We start from the raw sequence: 24,839 nt of genomic DNA, 5'->3' as shown, positions 1-24,839 counted from the left end.
CAATCTGGGGCGCCAGCCAGGCACTGGAAGAAGGCGGAGGGTCGGCACCAGTGACAAACTCGCACAGCCCACGCGTTCGGTTCTCTCCGACTGACTCGCCGCCTACGCCGCAGCAGCATGGACGCTCGTAAGCAGGTGGTCAATTTCGGGCCCGGGCCCGCCAAGCTGCCTCGTTCGGTAAGTCCCAGCGATCGCGCGCGGAAAGTGCAGTCAGAGCGTGAGCACGCGCGCGAGTGGCTGTGCATCTCTGCTCACGTAGCTGAACATCCTGCTAGGGTGGCTGTGCATCATCGCGCTGGGCGATTGGATCCCCATCCCTGCCCCTAGTTCCCCGTACGCTCTGCACCAGAGTGCACCCAGTTCAGGATCTCGCGCAGGGGTGCTTCTGGAGAAAGGCCGTTGGGGGAGGAAGCTCGGGAAACAAGCCTGTGCAGCTGCTCCGAGGTGTGCGCGACTCGGCCCCTTGGGGCGTAGCTGGCGTGTCGCTGTAGCACAACTGGAGACTCCTGCAGACTACTTTCTCAGGCTCCCGCGTGGGCTCGGAGGAAAAGAGAAAGCCCCTCATTCGGCGTTCGCCTTGCGGGCAGTGCTGCGAGCCAGGCAGTATTGAGTGGGTGCATGAATGGACGCTGTGTGAATGAATGGCGAATGGGGATCGCGTTAACTGGAAGGGATTGCCAACTGGAGGGCCACGCATGCCCCATCGCCCCCTTCCCCCACTCCCCTGCCCTGTAAACAGCGTTTGGGTTAGCCAGCACTTTGAGAACATTGCTTTTCAGAAACGTACAATAAATTTGAAAGCCTTTCAGTCCCTCCTTGTCCTCCCCCAGGGAACCTACCCTTCCCTAAACCCTTTTTCTCAGCTGTTTTGCGCGTCGGGTTTTTTTTTTTTTTTTTTTAAATTTAAAACGGCTTGTCCCCAAAAGGCATTAGAGTATCCATACTCTGGTAGCCTTTGGGTTGCTAGCCTAGTTTGCTTTACTTTGTTCTGGAGCCAAAGAATGTTTGAAATCCGCCCCCCCCCCCCCCCCCCCCCCCCGGGCCAACCAGACCTTTTTAGTGCAAGTGGCACTCTCTCCCTGCCTTCCCAACCCCCAGCCAGGTTCCAGGTCCTTGGCTCCCCGAGCCACAACCCGTGACAGCTGTGAAGAAGGCAACGTCTCTGTTGTGCCTTGAATGCGTTAACAAGCTGCCAAGGCTGCTGTTGTTGGATTTTTATTTTTCTAACCAAGATGATTCTGATAATATGTTGTAGCAATAGGAGGCCAAGTACTTCACAATTATCTTTTGTTGAACCGGCTAAAAGTCTCCCTGGGACAGAGGCTCCTCTGTATTGTAGAAACAGAATCTTACAATTTTAGAAGGGAAAGGACATTTTACTTTTCTAGGGACAGCGCTCACAGTAGCTGAGAGAATAAGACATATTTTTCTCTGCTATTGCAGTCTGTTTTAGGCGAGATTCTCTGCTACTGGAAATGTTTCCTGTACCCTCCTCAGCCTTCTTTTGGGTTCAGAGTATTATTCCCTGTGCAATTTGTTATATACATTTATTATAATGACAGTTGTCATCAGTAATAGAATTATTTGTTTATTATTTATTTTCTGGGGAGGATTTTTGCCCTCTGATGTGCCCTATAACCTGGGGAGCATATGTTGCTTTGTATGTAACTTGATTTAATTGAATTAAAAGGATTAGAGAAACTTTTCAAACTTTGACTGTAGGCCCTGTGGAAAATACATATATTTTACAAAATGACCAAGTACATGCATGTAATTATAACTAAAACAAAAGCCTTATGAAATAGCCAAAGTAACTGTGACATACACAATTTGTATTCTATTCCGTGCTAGTCTGTTCAGTTTCATTTAAAAAATTCTTTGTGACCCACAAAAGCATTCTGCAGTTTGAAAAAAAGAAACTCCATTGGATTAAGAGGACGGTGCTTTATGGGTGGAAGTCTTAAAACTCTTTGTAGTGGTTTTGGATATAAAAATAAATATCTTCACAGAATACTATCTATAAGAGAAATAGTCTTAAACAGAAGTTCAAAAATGATTCTATTACAGATGGGTGTTTCTGTTTACTGAAGGGGGGAAGGATTCACTAGTTCATTTGATCAGCCATTGCTAATAAGCATCCAGCAGTTTGCAAAACAGTGACAAATTTTTGAACTCCCTTTTTAATGGAATCTTTTTGTCTAATTCTTTGTTGTTCAGTATTGTTTCTTCACGTAAGCCACAATCCAGTGTAGATGGTTTTATGATATCCTCCTTAGCCTGCATCTTTTAAGGAAACCATCTCTGATGGCTGGATGCTTCTACAGAAGTCTTACCTCATCCTATTTTATACACATTTTTTGAGCTTTTCTTTCTCTCTTTTTACTTTGTGGCAGTTCTCACATACACAGAAATAGAAAGCGAATAATACAAAGCCATCCATTGACCCGTCTCTGAGATTTAACAGCTATGGACATTTTTCCAATCTTGTTTTAACAACCTCCCCCTCCCTGCCACACACACACACCATCTTTCTCCCCTCCTTCCCCAGAATTATGTCAAAGCCAATGCAGATATCAGTCATTTCACTCATAAACATAGCAGCATGCTTCTCTGATGAGGGCTTGTGATCCCTAAAAAAATAGGTATTTTCCTTCTCAGTTTGTAGTTACTTGAATTTTACTTGCCTTTGGGAAACAAAAACAATGGGTCTTTTTCCTCGCTGGGAGAGATTTAGCTGTGGCCCTCACACCCCCCCCCCCCTCCCTTTCCTAGTGCTGGCTGGCATTGGCCCTAAACTGGGTCCTGCTTTCCCAGGTTGCCCCTGGGAGGTAGAACGTGGTTATGGGACTGCAGTGATCCTGCAAGAAGGGTCAAGGGTCTGGCCAGCGCACACGGCCAAGTCACCCTCTGGAGCCTCAGCTGAGGTTTCTCATGGGCAAATTAGACACAAGAGTATCACCCTCATGGCTCAGTTGTTGGGACCAAAAATGAGTACATCAGTCACTCCCGGAGGGGTCCTCATTCACAGCAGGCGCTTCCTAGTTCATGCCCACCCCACCCACCCCAGTCACGCACCTGCACCAGAAGTATGGGTAATCCAGTTACCTGTTTAATTTGGGGCCTAGCTGATTTTGTTGTTGTTGTTCCCTGAACCCAGAACTTTATGCATTTTGTACTTTTACTTTAAGACAGGGCAAATGAGATTGTGGAGGGGACATATTCTAGTTTTTCTCAGAGGTTTTATCTTGACATTTAAAGAATTGTCATCAGAAAAATTGTATACTTATTTCCTTTTAAGTCCAAGTTACTTTTTTAAAATGTCAAAGCTAATTCATGCCTTTGCAAAAACTGTATCCTAGCATCAATCACGGATGGTAATTTCACACCCAACTTTGGGAAAATTGCATCTTCTGGGCTCTGTGGGAGGAAGGGGATTGGCTGTGGGTGGGGACGGAAGCTTCCTGATCTCGCAGGTTCTGTGGGTAGACCCCCTTCCGTTGCCCCTCCCTACCCCCAGGTTGGTTTGTCCAGAAGGAGAGCTGTGCACAGAATGTTCAAATCACCTATTTTCTTTTGTTTTATTCTAGGTATTGTTAGAGATACAAAAAGAATTATTAGACCACAAAGGCATTGGGATTAGTGTTCTTGGTAAGATTTATTTTTGGATTCTGTGAATGTCGTGGTTTCAAAGAGAACTAATTTACATGCATCGAACCCATCATTTCTACAGGGTCTTTCCATAGGCTTTTGTAGATGAGTTTTTAAAATTTAATAATTTTAGTTGCATGTTTGGTGGAAACGATTTTGCAATCAACATAAACATAAATGCTAGTGAAATTTAATACATCTTAGCATTTCCCAATTGGTTTTGCCATTTGTAGGAGCTGAGATCAGAAAGTTCATATTGTAGCCCTGGCCAGATGACCTCCTTGATGGGAGTGCCGTTCTGTACATCAGAAAGTTTGCAAGTTTAGTCCCCGCTCGGGGCACATACCTACATGGTGGTTTTGTTCCCTGGCCCAGGTGCATACAAGCAGGAACTGCTGTTTCTCTCTCACAGCAGTGTTTCTCTCTCTCCCTCTCCGCTGCGCCCGCCCCCAGCTCCCTTTCTCCCTTCTTCTCTCTCCAAAATCAAGAAACATCCTCAGGTGAGGATTTAAAAAAAGTTCTTACTGTACATTGGCATATCAGTGTCCCAAACATTTATAATATTGCCTCACGTTCATTTAGTTTTTACACTTATAAATGAACTGATTAAATGTTTATAAATATATAAGCTTTTTATGTAGATCCTGCCAATTAATAATTTCCTTCAGTTTCTCTCCTTTATATGACTGGGGAAGAGGACCTTTGAGTTCTAAGATGAACCTTCTTTTTTTGTTTTGCAGTTCCAAAGACTGCATAGTATTAAGGGACCATAGGGTTAACTGTGTGCTCGTTGCTATTAAATATGTTCCTGTGGGTTGGGGACATGTACTTAGATGTCTGTGACGTGAGAGCGTAGTATAGACTTTTGTCCTGTTGTCCCGAACGGCAGACATTGCACATATGTTCATGTTTGTGAGAACAGAGGTTGAAACTGCCACTTAAAAAATCATTCTGCTGTGATATACAGGGTCTGTTCAGAGAGTATCCGCCCACATAATGTGAAAAACAGACATTTGTTGAAGAAGGTACAAGATACAAGAAACATTGTGCATAGGACAGTGATGCCTCAATCACTTTCAAAGTAGGCACCTTGGGACCTCACACAGTTCTCCCAGCATCTCTTCCACTGCTCAAAACACTGCAGAATCCTTTGTTGTATCGCCATTAGCTGCTGCCCTGTCATGTTTTCCCGAATCTTATCGATGGTCTGAAATCTCTTTCCTTTCAAAGGTGATTTTAGTTTTAGGAAAAGCCAGAAGTTGCAGGGTGCCAAATCTGGGCTGTAGGGGGGCTGAGTCACCTGGGTGATTTGATGTTTCTCTAAAAAACTCTGCACAAGACGTGATGCACGAGCGGGTGCATTGTTGTGATGAAGCTGCCAATCACCAGTTGCCCATAGCTGCAGCTGTTTTACTCATATTGCATCTCAACCGATGAAGAACATTGAGGTAGTACTCCTTATTAATTGTTAGGCCTGGAGGGGCGTACTTGAGATGGACAACACCTTCCCAATCAAAAAACACAGTTAACATGGTCTTGGTCTTGTTGTGACCTTGCTGTGACTTTGCTGTGTCGTCTTCAGGCGTGGAGAACCAGGCAACTTCTGTTGGGACAGCAGGGTCTTCGTTTCTGGATCATAGCCGTAGACCCACAACTCATCTCCAGTTATAACCTTCTTGAGGAAATCTGGTTCAACCGGGTAGCTGTTTGAATCAAGTCATCAGCAACTATAGCACGATGTTCCTGCTGCTCTGGTAGCAGAAGCCATGGAACGAATTTTGCCATGACACGTTTCATGCCAAGATCCTGCATCAAAAGCTTGGACACAGTAGTTTTTGAAATCCCCAGATTAGCTTCTAGTTCTCGCCCTGTCAGTCACCGATCTTTGTTGATTGCAGCCCGTACACGTTCAACGTTCTCAGGTGTTCTGCTTGTTGCAGGCCTTCCAGAGTGGGGATCACTTTCAACAGATTCTTGACCATCTTCAAAGCACTTGTGCCACACTTTTATTTGCGCTGCACTCATTGCCTCGTCTCTGAAAGCCTTCTGAATCATCTGAATAGTTTCCATAGAGGAAAGTTCAAAGATTAACACAAAATTTGATGCAGATTTGTTGCTCTACTTGCTCAGTCATATTGAATGCGATGGCCACACAGTACACGTGCTCACTCAACGATGTCTACTGCCCCCTCTGACCAGCACAGTAAAGTCATCACTGTTCACGCATGTGCATTCCAGTCCACTCTCCTTGGCTGCCAGATTATATCAATGCTGCAGAAACCATTCTCGTGATACAACAACGGTTGGACTTTTCTGGACAGCCCTCGTAAAGCTACAATGCTTGCAATTTGACAATCAGTTTGGATTTTGCCCTAAATGAAGTGAGCCTTGGCCCATGATTTGAATGCAATATAACTGACATTTGTACTTATTCTTTTACTTGCAAGTTTTGTTGTTCTTTCTGAAGTTACTTGTGTTCATTTGGTTTCGAACTAGTACTTATTTTGTTATCTTTTCTTCCACAGAAATGAGCCACAGGTCATCAGATTTTGCTAAGATTCTTAACAACACGGAGAATCTTGTGCGGGAACTGTTGTAAGTTTAAAATTTTAAAGACCAAACTGTGTTTCTTTTGCTTGATGATATGTATAGCTGGGTGTCTGTTATTTTCTATACTCTGCTGTTTAGAATATTCCACAAGTAAAAATAGTCTTGTTAAGATTCTCTCAAATTCACTAAGTTAGTACATAATGCTTGTTATTCGTTACCCATCCTGCATTTTTGTGTTTTTGTTTTATGTAGTGTGTCCAGAGATTTGAAATCATTATATCTAAGAAAGATCTTCCAGCACTTCAGAAGTTCCGCTGTCCTAAAAGGAGTTTAATGACAAAGGAGTGGCCATCTTTGTCGGCATTGTTAACCACAGTGGAGTTTGCTGGTTCTGGAAGGATGGGTCTCACACGACCTGTCAGAATTGCCTGGTTGGGGGGAGTATAAAAAACTCAAATGCTGAGCCCTACCCAGACCTGCTGGCACTCTTAATAGGCTCTTTGGGTTATTTTAAGAGCTTTGAACTCCAGCAACTGCTGCTCCAGTGCATTCTCCTAGGTTGTCGGTGCTGCTTTCCTTACCCAGAGGAAACCTCGTCTGTCAATACATGGCTGTGTAAAGGATATCGGTATAGCCCCATAAATGAATCTAGTAACCTTGGAAATACACACCTTTTTTCCTGCTCACAGAACTAGTGTACTTTCAAGATAGGAAGTTTAGAGAAAACAGACTCACAAATTAAACTGGAATTACCTATAACCCCACTTGTCAGGGGTAATCATTGTTAACATTTTAGGGTTTATCCTTGCGTTCTTTCATTAACAAAATTGGAATTGTACCAACTGTTTCGTTACTTTCCTTTTAAACTGCCTTGATAAATGCTTGGTGGGGCGAGGGGGTGGTGCTTGGTGCTGTTATTTGAGGAGCAGTAGGAACCCATTGCAGTGTGAGTGTTCACAACTGTGACCATGTGCTTGGCTTCAAATGCCAGCTCCGCCTGCTGGGTCACAGGCCGTGTTCTCAGAACAAGCCTGTCCTCCATGGAGGGAGTATTTGGAGCCTTGGCCCTATGTGGCATTTGACCCACGTGGCTGTGAGGCTCTTCAGACTGGACTCCCAGTTCAATTTATGGGCCCGTCCGCTTGTCTCTTACCACATTCCTGCCTTGAACCCCTGTACCTAGGCCTCTGTCCAGTGTCCTTCCCTTCAGTTCTTGGCTTTGTTAACCGCCCTGCATCTGAATAACAGCCCCAGAACCCTGCCTTGGGCTGTCAGTCCTCCAGCAGCTGAAAACCTCATGGGTAGAGCCTCCTAAGGCCTGCCAGCATGCTCTGCTGTCCTACTGAGCACGGAGATGGCAGGCATGGCTCAGATCCAGGTTATTTGCACACCACCTGTTTCCCAAGACCCTCTCATACTGCTCTGGCCTTTGGTACTTGTGCCTCTGCTGGGCTCTGTCCCCTGTTGTCTGCCTGCTCCTAAGCTTGGACCTTGCTCAGAGGCTTGGGTCAGGGTTCCACTGCCTAGTCCTTCTGGAGCTGCATACTGCTGGTGGTTATCCAACCATCATTTTTATTGTCCATGCTGGAGTCAAAAAATTTCACTCTCAATCATGATGTGTATTGGGCGCCTAATTATGTGTTAGACCTAAAGTGTGAACAAAGATCCTTCTCCGCTTGCTTCACAGCATGGACCAGCACATAAATTCCTATAGCACTTTTGGATGCAAGGGACGGTAGCCCAACTCCTGGCCTCACCATAGAAAGGACTGTATTGGCTTCTCCCTCACTCACCCGTGCCCTTCCCTCCTCTCCTTTCCTCAGGTGCACTATCTTTGCTTTCTTTCCCCTGAGCTCCACAGGCCGTTCTTTTGCCCTGTGACTTGGTTTCTGAGCCCATGCAGCCCATCTGGCTGACTCTTTGTACCTCTGTGACTTTCTAAATAAACTTTTGCTTGTATTTGGAAAAAGAAGAGGAATGTATTACCTTGCATGATGGAAAAGTCTAGGATGATTTAAGAGCTCAGATGATGTCAGGAAGGTCTTTTTCTCCCTCTCTTGGCCCAGCTTTTTTATCAGATGGCCACCGTTGGTTGCAGGGTTAGTTCCTACCAGGTCATTGTTTCCCTCAGTACAAACAGCTCTTCTTTCCCAGAAGTTTGATCAAAGTAGTCAGAACCAAACCCCAATGGCCAGCTTGGGTCACGTGCTCATCCTCTTGAGCAGGGGTTGGTCACCCTTGAACTGTGTGGACTAGGAATGGCAGTGGGATGACACCCTAAAGGAACAACAGGGTGTTACTAGCTTCTGTCCAAACAGTAACCATAAGCTTCCACCACAGGACCAATAAATAGTTGTCTAAGAAGTGAGTAAATGACTAGATTTGGGAAGGTAAAATGGTAGTGAGACTTTCCCGTATTTCTGGTGGTATGTCCATCCAAGGTAAAGTGCTGGTAGGGAATCACTCATTCTCCGTGTTGGACCCCGTGAGTCTGTAGTTACTGTCTCCTGTGCTTGTGCCCAGAGCTGTTCCAGACAACTACAAGGTGATTTTTGTGCAAGGAGGTGGGTCTGGCCAGTTCAGTGCTGTTCCCTTAAACCTGATTGGACGGAAAGTTGGAAGGTGTGCCGACTATGTGGTGACAGGAGCTTGGTCGGCTAAAGCTGCAGAAGAGGCCAAGAAGTTTGGGACTGTGAATATCGTCCACCCTAAACTTGGGAGCTATACAAGTAAGTGCTGGGAGCGGAGGTGAACAGTGGAATGTTCCCTGGCATGTGGTCCCTCTTCAGATATCCGGTTACTCCTGCTCAGGACAGTCTGCACTGGTTTTTATTTTTTTGTTCCTCCTTCTCAGTAGTTAGTTTGATACCATTTAGATTGGATGGCCGTACTAGTTACCACTACTAAGTGGCTGCTGCAGAAAGCGCATCCATGAGCTCACTTAGCTGAAAAGCCCAGGAACTGGTTTGGCTTTAGGTATGGCTTGATCAAGGGCCTCAACCTGAATTCCAGTCCTGGTATCTGTCGCTGTCTCCTGTGGTGGCTCCACAGTCAGGAAAGCTGTCCCCTCAGTTTCAGAAGATAGTTGCAGCCTCTGTTGACCTTATATCCTCCCAACTTGCAGTGCTCAAGCATTCCCATAACAATCTCATGGCTCATGTCTCCCCTTCCAAATTGGTCATGCGGTGGCACCTGAGTCACATTGTACCTTTGGGGCTTCAGGTGGAATAGATTCCACTGGACCCACATGGGCTGAGAATGAGGGAGGTTGGATCCCCAAGAGGAAAATCCTAGACCATCAGGGGACATCGGATAATTAAAAAAAGCCCCAAAACTTACCTGCTGTATCTGGAGATTTAACAGTCACCAGGGTGAGATTTATCGTCCTCTCAGGATGGGGGCAGTGATTATAGATGCAAGGTGGGAAGAGGGCTTTTCCTCGTGAATGCTTTGGAATCAGTCTTTCACTGCTAGGAGGGGTGCTATTCCTGGTAGATGACCTGACTCCATCTACGTAAGGAAAGAAGAGAGGGGAAAAGGTGCAGTGTCTTCAGCTTGTCTTCTGTGATAGAAATTCCAGACCCGAGCACCTGGACCCTCAGCCCTGAGGCCTCCTACGTGTATTACTGCGCTAACGAGACCGTGCACGGCGTGGAGTTTCACTTCGTCCCTGACGTCAAGGATGCAGTGCTGGTTTGTGACATGTCCTCAAACTTCCTATCCAAGCCAGTGGACATTTCCAAGGTAGAGTGTAAAGAGGGAACCTCAGCATCTTGGTTTCTGTGAGAGCAGTTTAATCCATGCGTATTCTAGAACAAAGAAAGGTTGGGGAGCCGTGGGCCGGCAGAGGCCCTGAGGCCAGGGTAGCTCCCAGGGAGCAGGCCAGCAGTCACTTGTTACTGCTGACCGTCAGCTGTGTGAGTCCTGACATTCCCAGCCCTGTGTCGATAGCGGCCTCGCAGGGTCACACTCGAGTCCTTGGGAAATTGATCTGCCTTCGACCGTGGCTGTTAGAAAATTTTTTAGTCAGTATACTAGGAGTGGACTGCTGTCTTCAAGGGAAGATGCACATTATCCAAGCTCAGGGTACAGGAAGCCCCCCTTGCCTTGTATCCACCTCAAGTCCAAGAGCGTTCGGACGTAGGTTTTGAGTGGCGCACCAAGGTGGGCAATGGAAGGAGTGTACCCAGGTGCCTGCAACAAGGGAGTATAACATCTGTAAAGCATTTTTTAAAAATGACTGAATTGTAATCTGCCTTTTTAAAAAAAAATTGAGGTAAAATATACTTACCATAAAATCTGTCATTTCGACCATTTTTAGGTGCAGTTCAGTGGCATTTTAAGTGCATTCACACTGTTGTATAATCATTACCACCATACATCTTCAGAATTTTCATCTTCCCAAACTGAAACTCAGCACCCGTGACACACTCACTCCCTCATCCTCCCTCCCTCAGCCCTAGTCACCACCATTTGTACTTTTTGTTTCTGTGAATATGTCCGCTCTAGTGACCTTGTATAAGTGGAGTTGTACAGTATTTGCCCTTTTGTGTCTGGCTTATTTTACTCAGTAGAATGTCCTTGTTCATCCACGTGGTCGAATGTGTCAGAACTTTATTCCTTTTTAGGGCTGCATAGTATTCCATTGGATAAATATTTTGGTTATGGCCTGGTATGTATCATTAGTTACCTTTTACTGTGAATTCTAAGCAATGCCAACTGTCAAATACTCCTGCTGGGCCAGGCTGTCCCCTCTTCCCACTTGGGACACCCGTTGGTTTTCCTTAGGTTTTTACGGGGAGACGTGGGAGAGGGTTCTGTATCGTACATGACGAAATTTCCTGAAGGACCTTTAAAGATCTGTTTTAAAAAATTTCCTCTCTCTCAGGCAGCTTCTCTCATTATGTATGAGCATTCTTCTGATTCTCCCTTTATACAAATAGACGAGAAATTCTGATTTTTTTGGTTACCAAGGACATTTTAGCCTCCCTATTTTAAAGACTAGCTTGGGTGTCGATGGAAAATATGCAGAGTGAATATGAATATGTATGAGGTCTTTACAGTGATGGGCTTGGGCCAGCCCCTTACTAGGGAGAAGGCCCAGGCGGATGCTAATCTGTAGGCCTCCAAACGCATGAGTGTCTCAGATGGCGATTCCTCTGGGAGGAGAATATACTCTGAATGGGAATAGAACCATCACTTCCTCATAAAAGTTGTGTTTTAGAAAGCGGGTGGGAAGTTTAAGTACATTGCAGAAAAATGGCCAGGTACGCCTACCCTAGCGTGTTTTCCTTGCTTTCAGTTTGGGGTGATCTTCGCCGGTGCGCAGAAGAACGTCGGTTCTGCCGGGGTCACGGTGGTGATCGTCCGCGACGACCTGCTGGGCTTCGCCCTCAGGGAGTGCCCTGCCGTCCTGGACTACAAAGTGCAGGCCGCGAACAGCTCCTTGTACAACACTCCTCCCTGCTTCAGGTAACTCCGCTGTGCTGCCTGCGGGCTGGTCGGGGGTCTCCCTTCTCCATCGACGCAGAGGCGACTTTAGAGTGTGTTTCCGTGAACTGGTGACCTAGTAGCCTAGGTATCTATCAGGAATTGCTCTCCGGCTCATGTGCCCCTCGTTACCCTCTGTGCACTGTTTGGTCAGTCTTCTAGCCCTTTTTATTGGGGCAGGGGTGTTTCTGTTTGATTTTGGTAGCCTTGGTGGTTCACCATTAACCCCAACGCTTTCTGCAGGTGAAATGCTGTGGCTGCATCGCAAACAATCAGTGCAACTTGGGAGAAGGACTTTCAAACACTGGGTCTCCCCTGCTTTTTGTCTTTCTTTCCCTGGTGGGCCTGCGCCAAGGTAGCTCAGTGCTTGGCAGCAAACGTATTGTCTTTGAACAAACATCTTCCTGGGTTTTCACCCATTCTGCCGGGGTCCTGTTAGCTGCACTCCAGGCCTCTCAGGCCTGCCCGTGATCTTTTAACTCCCAGATTCAGGTGGTTTGGGCAGGCTTTTGTGACACCTGGGATTTAACAATTGCCTGAGAGATCTTACTACTAACCAGCTGTGTGACCTTGGGCAAGTTGCTTAACCTATCTGTGCAGCAGATCCCTTCAGTAGTAATAACAGTACCCTCCTCATTGGGTTGCTGTGAGGAGTAAATGAGTTGAGATGTACATAGTCAGTGCACTCAGTGGGGGCCTGGCACTTGGTGTTTTATAGGTGTTAGCTGCTACACGGGTGTTGTACCGTTGTTTCCACTGTTGTTAGTTCCCAGAGCCTTAGAAGGAGAGGGAAGAGCCAGAGCTGATGGGTTTATGTTTCCAGGGCAGCTGTGACGTAAAGTAGTAATATGTTATGTGAATGACTCTTTAATCTCCCAAGCAGCTTAGGAGGCAAGTACTCTTATTATTCTTATTCTCATTTTGCAAGTGAGAAAGCTGAGGCCACACTTGTAGGAAGTGGCGTAGCTGGGATTTGAGTCCAGGCAGCCTGTCTCCAAAGCCTGGGTGTGTGTACCCTTAACCTTAGTGCTCTTCGCAAGCAAAATCATCAGTGTGGATTTGTTTGTGATTGGAGGGTACCATCTCAGGAGGGCAGGTGGCTGTTGGAGTTCAGCTGTCCCACGGCCGGATTTGTCTGTGATAACTGGAAGCTCATTTTGTGTCCCCTGCTGTCCTCAGGGAAGGGGGTGTTCTTGTGTGAGGTCTCCTGGTTGCTTGTAAACCCCCCTGGGCTTCACCCTGCTTGAAAATGTTTCTAAATATCTATTAGGGATGGGGTGGTGGGGGTGGGGGCGTTGCCGAATTGATTGCTCACGTCAGGGGTTCGAGGCAGTGGAAACACGGTGCTCAGTGGCCAGCGTGGAAACGAGAACTGGGCATGCTGTGTGCTGAAGGTACAGTTGGGGACCCTCATGGGCATGGCTCCTGGAGAAGGGGCTTGGGAGCCAGGTCACACAATGGCACGAGGTGGCTCTCACCTGTTAGGAGGCGGGGCCAGTGCCTGGCTCTATCAGGTGAGTGTTTTAGGGGCCACCTCTGGCTTTGGAAAGGTGGAAGGAGACAGACAGAACCTTTGTGGCCTGGAGGAGCAAGGGGAGCTGTCACTCGCCTGGCACCTTCTCCAAGAGTTACTGTGAAACATACTTATAAAAATGTAGTGAAAACATGAATACGCTGTTTGTTAATTATTAGTGGGGGAATCGGTGGGGACAGCGAGAATGTAGGCTCGGCCGTCTAATGGGAGATGAAAGTGTCTGGAGTCTGACCTGGAAACACAGAGAAAGTCCTAGAACAGGAACTTTTTTATCGGGTCACTCTCCAGCCTTGACCCCAGGCCTTGACTGGTTGGGCAGCTGGTTGCCTAGGGGTGGGTGGGGAGGACAGAAAGGTGGAGGGAGGGCAGGAACTGCCTCCCTGTAACTTGCCTGCCTGAGGAGTGTGCTGAGCCCGAGACACGGGCAGAAAAAAGGCCAAGTTTCTTCACCAGACAGATCAGAGTGGCTATAATTGTCTGTCCTGGGCAGGATACTTAATATTTGATTAGAATCATGTAAACGTAGAAGATGAAAGAGCCTGGATTAAATGTATTCTGCCCGAAGACAATTCCTGGAAGTTGCTTTGCTTTCTTTTATCCCCTAAAGAAGAGAAAGAGAACAAAGTAAAAGTCTGTATAATTGAGCAATTACCCTGAATTTCTAACCTGAACAATGTAGAGTTCATTTGCAGTACTAAAACATTCAGTGTTAGAAAATTGTAGCTCACCAGCTGAGAACAAACTTCATATCCAGAGACATGAAGCTTTGTGCAAAACATCCTCCCCAATCCTTGAATGTCAGCTAAGGCATTCAGAACACTCCAGAACCTTGTTACACAGAAATTCTTGAAAAGAAGCCTTTTTTTGTTTGTTTTAAAATCAGAGCCATGTGATCTTAGGCGCTGGGAAGCTCATTTGAACTGTGCTGGATGACTGGCTTGCAGATAACTGGCTTGTAGCTCTGAGCAATGAATGGGGGTAGAATAAAGGACACTGGGTCATTCTGTTTAACCCTTTAGTAGAACACCTACCTTGAACCCAGTTAGTGGGTGAGCAAAAAGATGTCTACACTTTTTTTCTAACCTGTAGCAGTTTTTACTTACTGTGACACTAAATGAATCCATAAGTATAAATTCATTTTAGTTGCAATATAAAGTAGAGTAACTAATAAGAAACAAACTAACCCCACTGATTCAGGCCACCTTTCTTATCTTTAGCCTTGTCCACCATCAACTCCAGAAGCTCATCTGCAGAGTTAGAATCTTTAGAACAGCAGGGAGAGTTTTCTGGTGATTTCCTGTGTGATTTCCTACGCCCTAGTGCACAGGGAGTAGTTTGTATTGCTTTTAAAAATTTATAAAAGTAACACATGCTCTTAGCAAGTTTTCTGCAGTGACCAGAGCCCGCTGAAGTGTCTGCTAGTAATTGCTGGCTGTGTATCCTGACAGACCCCTACTGGGCATAGCAGGTACCCAGAGCCATATGATTAGTGATAAGAACGGAAGTTTCCCATACACCCTGCTCTGTGAATTCCTTTATTCCACCCAACAAAATATTATGAACATGGCCATATTTGCTCCAGTGGCTGTCTGTTTTTCCCCTTTGAATTGCTGTATGGTATCCCGTAGAGCAGATGTTCTGTGATTTATGTAGTCATTTAACAGGCAGGCTTAGGTGGTAAACCTATGCTCTGTGTTTGCAGGTGGCATTTTGGGTGTGAAAGTATAAATCAGTTCCAGGTGTTGCACTGATAGTGGGGAGAGTTGAGACCAAGTTGCAAAGCTGTGTAAGCATTTTAGGGCCTTGTATTTTGAAGATTTTGGATTGTGTGGGGTAGAGTCTTGAGTTCATGATGAATTGGAAGCTGCAGTAAAGTCACAGTCACCAGACGTCCTTCCATTCCGGGGAATGCCTTCTGGTCCCTAGAGAGCCCTCTCCCTCTTGGTGAGGCCTCAGACACCTAGGCTAGGGGTGCTGTCTCCAGACAGTGTGTGAAATGGGTGGCTTTTCTGCCGACTCTGCCTGCTCCCACTGCGTTCAGATGAGGTCTGAGCATGCCAGCTGCCAAGGAGGCGGAGGTCTGGCTGGGACTGTGGACTTGGCCTGGGCCTTGCTGCGGCCTTGGCTGTGATGATCAAAATAGTGGCTTGGGGACCCTGGGATAACAGAGCTGCAGGTAAAAGCGAACCGTGACCTCGGCGGTTTTGCTGGGATCTTGTGGCAGGGTGTGGTATCTGTGGTTGGTGGAGACCCAGCAGTTCTGGGGATTCTGGAGTGTCTTACAGAACAGAGGGGTTGGTGGGCAGCATCATATCTGGAACACACTCATGTCCACACACGCACACGTGTGCAGTGATGCCCCGTAGCAGCTGCACTTGGCGACTATGTCTGTGACGCTTGGAGCCAGTGTGGCTGCCCCACTAGAAGGGGAGATAGTGGCTCAGGGTCTCAGAGAACCTGGGAAAGCTGAGACCTTGGTTACTAGTGAACAGTGCTTGGGCATTGGAGTCAGACTGACTATGTTGGAATCCTGGCTCGATCAACACCTTGCTGGGTGACTTTAGCCATGTTAAGCCCTGAGCCTCGGTTTCTTCATCCGTAAAATAGAATAGCGGTAGCTCTGACCTCAGGATTATTGTGATCCGTAAAAGGGAGAACAAGCAGAAGATGCCTGGTCCGAAGTAGACCTCAGTAATACTCACTGTCTTCTCTTACTTCTTTCTCCTTTTCCCCTCTGATTTTTATCCAGAGAGCTATAGCTGAGACTGTGTTTACCCAGGGTCTGTTTTCTGCCCTGCTCTCCCTTCCCTTTCTGCCGCTAGCTGTTGTTTCTCATTTCTCCCAGGGATGTCTGGAGAGCTAGGATGGGGAAGCTTCTGGAAAGGCTACACAGCATGGTTGTGGGTGCTGGGCAGCCCGGTGTTAGTTTCTGCTGCCTTCTGGTGGGGAGAAACACCTGGGTCCTCCACCCCCAGATGATTCCATGCATGTGCTTCCCTGGGACAAGCGTCTGACTATTAGAGCGTTTTAGCGATGGGCTTTCAGAAGATCACTGGGAAACCACCCACCACGCTTCAACATCAAGTGATTTTGGCTTAGTTTTGAGCAATTAAAGATACTACTAACGACCACTTGCCTGGCCCACCTGCCATGTGCCAGGCCCTATACTAAGCACTTCACCCAACCCGTCTCCTGCAGTCCCCACGAGCCCTGAGGTCTCACGGGTGACAGAAATTTGAAGTATATGGTTCCAAGCTCCATAAAGGACCGAGGTTCACTGGGTCCTCCTGGAACCAGGGATACAAGTTCCACCCTGTCTGCTATTTCCGATCCTTGCTTCTCCCTGCTGGAATGTTGGCTTCCTATCTTCCGATGAGCATCCTTCTCATGTTCCCTGGGCTCTTAGCCTTATGTCTTACAGTTTGATCAACACATGTCTGCCTCTTTCTCCTCACTCCCAATTCAGAGAATCCCCAGGAAGGCTCTGATAGGTCCGGTAGGTCCTCTGCCCAACTGTGAGACCAGGGGACCAAGGGATTCTGCTGGATGTGCCTGTTGGATGGGAAGGTGGAGGTGGGAAGAGCGGGGCAGTTAAAGTGCCACGTGTCCACCAGAAGTTGGTGGGTCTCCCTGGTTCCAGATGAGAAGGTTGAGGCTTGGGTTCCTGAGTGACTAATCCTGGGTGATCTGTTAGTACGTGGCAGCGTGGGGACTAGAGTCAGGACTGTGACTGCGCCTGTGCTCTGAGCACTGTGCCAGGCGGTCTCCTGCCAGGAGGGGGTGGGAGAGCTGCACCCCTTTTGCACATAGAAATACAAAATAAAAAAGTGCATGGTAAAAGCTGTAATGGGAAATAAGGGCAGAGGACTCGGGGAGTTCAGGAAGTGAAGGATTAACTGAGTGGGATGGGGCCAGAGGTAGGAGGATGCTTGTGGCGAGGACAGAAGGTCAACAGGTGGAGGCAGGGAGCTGTGTCTTGAGTGTTGTGAAGGTTGCATGAGGGCGTGGGCTGGACAGGTAGGGACTGGTGTGACATCTAGTGAGCAGTCTAATTAAACCTCTTTTCTGAATGGCTTTCTGGGGCCCAATTCTAGAATTGGGTTGATCTTGTCCTTGGTCTACGCATGGCCCCCTTTCATCTTGTCTGTGTCTACTGACTTTTTAACAGTTTGCTCCAATGTCTTTCTACTTGTGCGAAGCTGAACTAAATGGATTTTTTGTTTTAATCTTTATTGCAGCATCTACGTCATGGGCTTGGTCCTGGAGTGGATTAAGAACAATGGTGGTGCGGCAGCCATGGAGAAGCTCAGCTCCATCAAATCTCAAATGATTTATGATGTCATTGATAATTCACAAGGATTCTATGTGTAAGTCGATGGATTTTATTTCACATTTTGCCTCTTGTGCATTTTAAAATGTGTGCACACCAGGGGCTTTTGGCAAATGGATGCATTCACCTTTCTCTGGGACATTGACGGGCTGGTGAGCTGGGTGGCTCTGCATTCCCACCCCAGGAATCCCAGGCTCCGTGACCTGTCTCCCAGTGGGGGGTGACATATTTTACACTAAAGACACTGCCCAGGCTGATCCCCTTTTCCCACTGCCTGCTTCCTCTGCATGCTCCCTGGGGAAAAAAAACACACATACTTCCTGGAAGCTCTCAACCTTCTCTAGGAATTCATAGCCTAAATAATGAAGCCTGAGCTGGAAGAGGAAGCTATCACCTTGGCTAAAAGTGAAGGAAGGGCTTTTAGATGAGCTTGAGCCTTGGGTGAGAGTATAATGAAGCAGAGAAGAGGGCAGAAGTATTTTTAGAAATTTTTAGAAAGTTCAGGAAATGACCCCACAAAGGCACCAAGGGAAGAAGGTACAGTGTGTTTGGGGAGCAGAGATGGGGCTGCCTGGAGGGATGGTTTGTGCTGGGACTGGGAAGAAAGTCTGTGGGTAGGTCTGAGGACATGCTTAGTCTACTTGTTCATTTATTCACTCATTCATTCGTCCACCCATCCCACCTGTCTATCCATCTCTCCGTCCATCCACCCCATGCACCCACCTATCCACCTACCATCTATCCATCCATCCTTTTGAGCACTGACTCTGGGCTAGCCTTGTTCTAGGCTCCGGGGAAACTTAGAACAGTAAGGAAGTCATCTTTCTTGACTCCCAAACAGTGCACAGAACCTGAATGTGAGTGAAAGTGCTTGCTGGCTATTGTGGAGGGGAAACAGGTTTTTCTATTAGCTTTTGGCTCCACGTATTTCTCAGACTATGTGTAAGCACAAAAAAGGAGGTGATACCTCTGGAAAAAACCTAGGGAATTAGACACACACACACAAAAAGGAACGTTGAGCATCCCCTGAATTCTTTCTTTCCAAGGTCCTTTAACTCCAAGCACCCAACCTGGGCATTTCCCAGAAGGCAGCCTGTCAAAGCCAATGTATCAGGGGGTCCTGTTGTGGGGAATCCAGTCACCTTCCCATTCAAAACTCTTGACCCAGAACTTGCATCCTTTTCAGAATAAACCTCTTCCTGGGAACTTCCATCTATGCTCTGAGCCACCTGTCCAGAAAATGTCATCCCGGCTCATGACATTCCTGTGGGACCTGGGTACCCAAGCCAAGGACAGGCTTTCACTCCCCCTCGCCTTAGTGTTTGCAGCTGGATGCTCTCCAGATGCCCCTGTACTCACTTGGGTTTTCAGGAAATTCGCCACTTCTCTTTCAAATGTTGGAAATATGGCCCCAAAGGGGAGGTAGCCACTTTAAAGAGCAATACCAAGTGTAACCTAGTATTAGAATATGCCATTCACCACCACCTTTGCTTCTCATTTTCCGCCCTATTCTGTGCCCCCTGACTGATAAGCAGCTTCTTTAATGGACACAGTTTCGGGCAGTTCCCTGGGGGTTGCACCAGCTCTGCCGGTGACCTTGGCAGGAAACTCCGAGACTAGTGAAGACAGCCACAGATGTCCCTGTGTTCATTCCATAGGTTAACCACCCACATGGTGCTGCCTGACCCCAGGTTGAGCCCACGTGAGCAGAGTAGCATTTTGAGCTTAGAAACCTTGTTTTACCATTTAACTACCTATCATGTGAACTTGGGCAGATGACCTCACTGCTCTAAACTTATCTGTACAATGGATGTAATAATGGTACATACTCCTTATGAGGATTAAGTAAAAATGCATGTGAATAAAGAGTGTATAATATAGGGGTTAAGTACATGTGCTCTTGTACTGGTTAATTGTATAAAGTGCTAGAAACAGTGCCTGGCTCATAGGGAGCATTCCTTAAGAATCAGCTCTTACCCTGGTTGGTGTAACTCAGTGGATTGAGTGCGGGCTGAGAACTGAAGGGTTGCCGGTTCGATTCCCAGTCAGGGCACATCCCTGGGTTGTGGGCCAGGTCTCCAGTGAGGGCTGAGTGAGAGAAAACCACACATTGATGTTTCTTTTCCTCTCTCCCTCCCTTCCCTTCTCTCTAAAAATAAATAAAATCTTTTTTAAAAAGTTAGCTCTTAATATTATTTTGTGGTTATTATGGAAAGCACATAGGGTATTCCTGACATGGTGCTTATATTAGATATTAACTTCAATATCATAAAGATGTCCAGACCTGGCTGGGTGGCTGGGTTGGTTGGAGTGTTGTCCCATACACCAAAAGCTTGTGAGTTCGATCCCCAGTCAGGGCACATAGGTAGGTTGTGGGTTGGATTCCTGGTTGGGGTGCCTATGGAAGGCAATGGATCAATGGTTCCCTCTCACGTTGATGTCCCTCTCTCTCTCCCACTCTTCCTCCCTCCTCCTTTTTCTCTAAAAAAAAAAAAGAAAAGAAAAAATCAATGAAAATACCTTTGAGTGAAGATGAAAAAAAAAGATGTCCAGGTGACAGAATCCGAATCCGTATCTGAGGTCACCTTTCTTACCATCTTCTTGCATGGTCCAGGCCTAAGGAGGAAGGAGAGGGTAGAAAAAAAATGCAGGTTTCTGTTTTCTCTCATCCCAAAACTCTGCTTCTCACGGCTCAAGGATCCCATCCAGTTTCCAGCAGAGTGTACCTTCAGGGCTTCCCACGGTTCGGGCCCTCCCTCAGCCGGGAATACAGCACTCCAGTCCCAGCAGAGAACCTGCAGAGGGACCCCACGCCTTCGCAGGTGCAGGTTCTCTGCTAGAGTGCTTGTCTTCTCTGCTAGAGTGCTCCTCCGGTCCTAACCGCTCTCATGTCCCCTCCTCTGAAGCCTTTGTACCATCTCAAGGGCAGAATTCCATGCTTGGCTCTGCTTCTGCGGCCCTTTGCTGCTACCACAGTTCTCACACAGAATTTTAATTCCCTACCCAGCCATCTCGCTAGATGGGGAGCAGTTAATTCCCCTGAATCTTTTTTCCCGTCCTCAGCCTCAGACCCGAGAGCACCGTGTAAGTGTTGTTACGTACCACCTTCCTCTTTCATTTCCAGCTCCCAGAACATCGCCGCTGTCATGCTGATGGCTGCTCTCCCGCTGGGGTGATAAGCAGGGTTGGGGGTAAGCTGGAAACACAGGTTCTTCGTTCTTCCCCCTTTTAGTTTTTTTTTTCCTCTTCTTAAATTAGCTCTGCTTTTTGCTGCTTCACCTTTATAATTGGACCCCCGTGTTGGAAGCCTGAGGCAGTCAAATATCAAAAGAGAGTATCCACTGAATTTTTAATTTAAATGTCAACCATGACACCTACCACTGGGTGAGAAAGGGGGCCCAGAATTCAGGCCTGAAGCCTGGTGTCAGATATTTGGTTTCCCTCCTGCTTCTCTTCTTGGGGTAGGAGCGCACTTGACTCCTGTTAACTTGAACAGGAATTACGGATGTGCCCTTGGGGGAGAGCATAACTTTTAATGGGGGCTTCCTCACACTGCTTTTATTTGCTGTTTAATTTTAATGAATCCCACTCTGGAGAAATGGAAGATTAAGACAGGATGTGCTTGAGAAGATGGAGAGAGGGGGTGGTTCCATATTTTACTTTCCTTTTATTCCAGACGAGCATGTCAGTTCCTCTTTCGTCTGTCTCGTTCGGTTCTCAATGAAAAATAATTTTGGCTGCTTATTTTCCCAATCAGAGACTGAAGTCACATCCTAAATAAAAAATTACCTCATCAGTTTTGAGAGTCTGTACAAGTCCTGTGTGAGGTGCTGGGAATAAAAAGATAGATTGAACTTAACAGATGCTTATATTGCATTTACTCTGTCCCAGACACTGTTCTAAATGGTATCAGTTATCTATTTTTGCATCACAAACACTGCAAGACTGACTTGAAACGACAGCCGTTTTCTCTGCCTGGTTCCTTGGGTGCACAGGTGGGGCTGGGCTCAGCTGGGCAGCTCTGCCGCTGCCGTCCCCGGGGTTGCTTATTCAGCTGACGTCAACTGGTGATTCAGCTGGAGCCAGTGGTCAAAAATGACCTCGGTCACATGTCCGGGAGTTGGTGCCGGCTGTTGGCGGAGCTTTATTTCCAGCAGGCTAGCCTGGGCTTACTGGCGTGGAAGCAGTGTTTGAAGAGGGCAGGGGTAGAAGCTGCATGCCCCTTGCGATCTAGGCGTGGATGTCGCATAGCATCACTTCTGTTGCAGTCTCTCGGGCAAAGCAAGTCACAAGGCTAGCCCAGATTCAACAGGTTGGGAGAACTAGACCCAGCCTCTTGCTGGGAGGGCTGTGGAGAAATGTGTGGCCATTTAAAAATGCACGACAAAAATTTTCTAAAAATGTACTTAATCTTCACCTCAGCCTTGTGAGGTAGGTTCCATTATCCTTTCTCCTCTTCAATAGATGAGGAAAGTGAGGCACAACAGAAGGGGCAGTAAGTTGCTCAAGGACACACAGCTGCAGTGCAAGAAGAACTTTGAAAACTGCTCATTATTTTGAAGTCTTTCAACCACAATGAGGACCAATATATTTTTTTCTCTGCAGCCTTGTAGAGAGCGCATCACTCATACTGCTGTGTGGCTGCCATATGTTTGTTGGAAGCTTCATCCACCTTGTACCCCTGAATTGTCACAACTAGTCTGAAATGCAGCTATTATTATTCCCAATATTCAGATAAGGAAATGGAGGCTCACAGAGATTAAGTACATGTCATATAGGAGAACGCTGGCTCACTGATCTGTATGCAAGAGGGGTCTCCCTAAGTCAGGGGTGTCAAACTCATTTTCATGGGGGGCCACATCAGCCTTGCGATTGCCTTCAAAGGGCCAAAATAATGTTGGGACTGTGTAAATGTAACTACTCCTTAACAGTGAAGGAGTTGAAATTACATTCGGCCCTTTGAAGGCAACTGTGAGGCTGATATGGCCCCCGGTGGAAACGAGTTTGACACCCCTGCTTCCTGAGTAGATTAAAATGTCCTGGGGCACGTTTTTTTATTTTTTAATCTCTTGTTTGTGTCAAGAAAATGTTTGAGCATTTGTCTGTTCATTTGTTAATGGCATTTGCACATTTTAGAAAAGTTGCTGGAATAATAAACATGTTTTTCAGATGTCCAGTGGAGCCCCAGAATAGAAGCAAGATGAATATTCCATTCCGCATTGGCAATGCCAAAGGGGACGATGCTTTAGAAAAACGGTTTCTTGATAAAGCCCTTGAGCTCAATATGATCTCCCTGAAAGGGCATAGGTGAGTACACTTCCAGACTAGAAGCTTGTCAGAGCATGGATTTAGTTTTTCTTTTTTAAAATTTTTATTTATTTATTTCTTTTTAGAGAGAGGGGAAGGGAGGGAGAAGGAGAGGGAGAGAAACATCAATGTGTGGTTGCCTCTCACTTGGCCCACACTGGGGACCTGGCCCACAACCGAGGGATGTGCCCTGACTGGGAATCGAACTGGCGACCCTTTGGTTCACAGACCAACACTCAGTCCACTGAACCACACCAGCCATGACTGGTACAGTTTTTCAGATGCAGAATGAAACAGGTCTCAGAGCCTGCACAGCTTGGAGGAGCAGTTATTGTAACTTGTTGGGAATACCAGTTGTCACAGGATAATCCTTCCTCTTGTTGCTTATGGAGCCCTTAGCACGATTCCCTTGTGGAGAGCATGGTGGAACCACAAATTCCAGGGACTTTCATTAAAATTACCCTTGAAAATGTCTTAAATTGATCTTACAGCACAGGGGTTGCCATCCATGTCTGATGAGGCAGGTACAGCCCTGTTCAGTGTAAGAACAGATCGCTGGTGCTCCAGCTGAATGTACATTGCGTAGTTAATCCTGCTTGCCCTGTGACAAATACATATCCTCGCCACACAAGAGGTGAGGCGCCTACCCTACAGTGGTTGCTGGCTCTCTGCGTCCTGCTGAGTTCATCTAGGTTATGTGGGAGCTCGATGGACCTTCACTTTCTTAGGAAGAATTTTCAAATGATCAGATGGTTGAAGCTCCCAGCCACCTGTGGGGGTGGCTGGAAAGAGGGTTTGTCTTGATGATGCTAAGTTAGGTGCTTTTGTTAATGGCAGAGTCTTTGGTCATTCTAGGTCTGTGGGAGGCATCCGGGCCTCTCTGTATAATGCCGTCACGATCGAGGACGTGCAGGAGCTGGCAGCCTTCATGAAGAAATTTTTGGAGATGCATCAGCTGTGAATACATCCTGTCCAATATACACTGTACCCTTGAACCATGTCCAAAACTGAAAGTAACTACATGGCTTCAAAAACTTAACCATGGTATTTTTCTCAAAGGAATGTGCTTATTATAGATTTTTTTCTTTTGTTTTTCATAGAACAGCAAGATATCCACAGCTCTGCAAAGCTGGTGGAACAGTCACCTTAATTTTGACTTGAACTGGAAGCGTGTAAAAAAACCTTTAGCTTTTCTAATGATTCCAGCTTATATTAATGTCTTTGCCGCTGCTTTTTCTAGCTAGATCTCTCAGTATTCGGACTTGCCTGTGGAGTTACCCAAAGTCTTAATGTTTCAAATTTGTAGCATTGAGGGTGGGTGGGGTTCCTTAGGTGCTGAATTTGATCCTTTCCAAAATGACAGCAGCAGGGGCTCCTGGATTCCACAATTGTTAATTCAGGTCAACCTTGACCACGTGGGGAGTGTTTTGGAGTTCTAGGCTAAAGGGCCAATCAGAGATCTTTATACTGTTATTCTCATAAAGAGATAAAGATGACGTACCATATGTTTATATATAGGAAGCTCTGTTTTTAATACCAAATAGTTTATATCTCTATACATTTATATTTCTAATGATACAGTACTCAGTAATATACGTAGAGATTTTGGGAATTTGTTAAATCCTGGACCTTAGGCATTATAGCAGTATATTTTCAATGGTTTTGTCTCTCTCCTTCCTTTTGAAGCTGCTTCAAAAGATTTAGAAGCTCCCCAATTCACTTTTATTTTCCTTTCAGTAGGTAGGAGAGAAGGTTGGTTGGTTGGTTCTTCACTTTTCAGTTATGCCGTTAAACTAAAAAAATCTCTGTTAAACTCCCTTATCCTTTGTTCGCTTGACTGTTCTCACTGTAGTGTTGGACCAGAGTGATGCTGTGAGTTCTGGGAGATCCTTGCCGAAGAGTCTTTGCCCCTGTTGTTCATCCACTGTCAGTGTTTTGTGTTGAATAAGTGAAGGACATTAAAGTTCTAAAACACCTAAA

The 24,839-nt window shown here is 46.5% G+C and overlaps 1 protein-coding gene across 1 annotated transcript; it reads left to right on the top strand.

Moving 5' to 3' along the window:
- LOC112300382 (phosphoserine aminotransferase) lies at positions 1-24,839 on the top strand. Its single transcript, XM_024555734.4, has 9 exons — positions 1-177; positions 3,588-3,648; positions 6,174-6,243; positions 8,722-8,927; positions 9,770-9,942; positions 11,501-11,670; positions 17,461-17,589; positions 22,722-22,859; positions 23,715-24,839. The coding sequence occupies exons 1-9, from the start codon at positions 118-120 to the stop codon at positions 23,818-23,820; spliced, it is 1,113 nt and encodes a 370-aa protein (XP_024411502.2). The 5' UTR covers positions 1-117; the 3' UTR covers positions 23,821-24,839.

This window comes from Desmodus rotundus, chromosome 1 (genome assembly GCF_022682495.2).
Source record: "Desmodus rotundus isolate HL8 chromosome 1, HLdesRot8A.1, whole genome shotgun sequence".
NCBI classification, from domain to species: Eukaryota; Metazoa; Chordata; class Mammalia; order Chiroptera; family Phyllostomidae; genus Desmodus; species Desmodus rotundus.
Note: the sequence above shows the minus strand (reverse complement) of the source record. Positions and strands in the feature narration are given on the sequence as shown.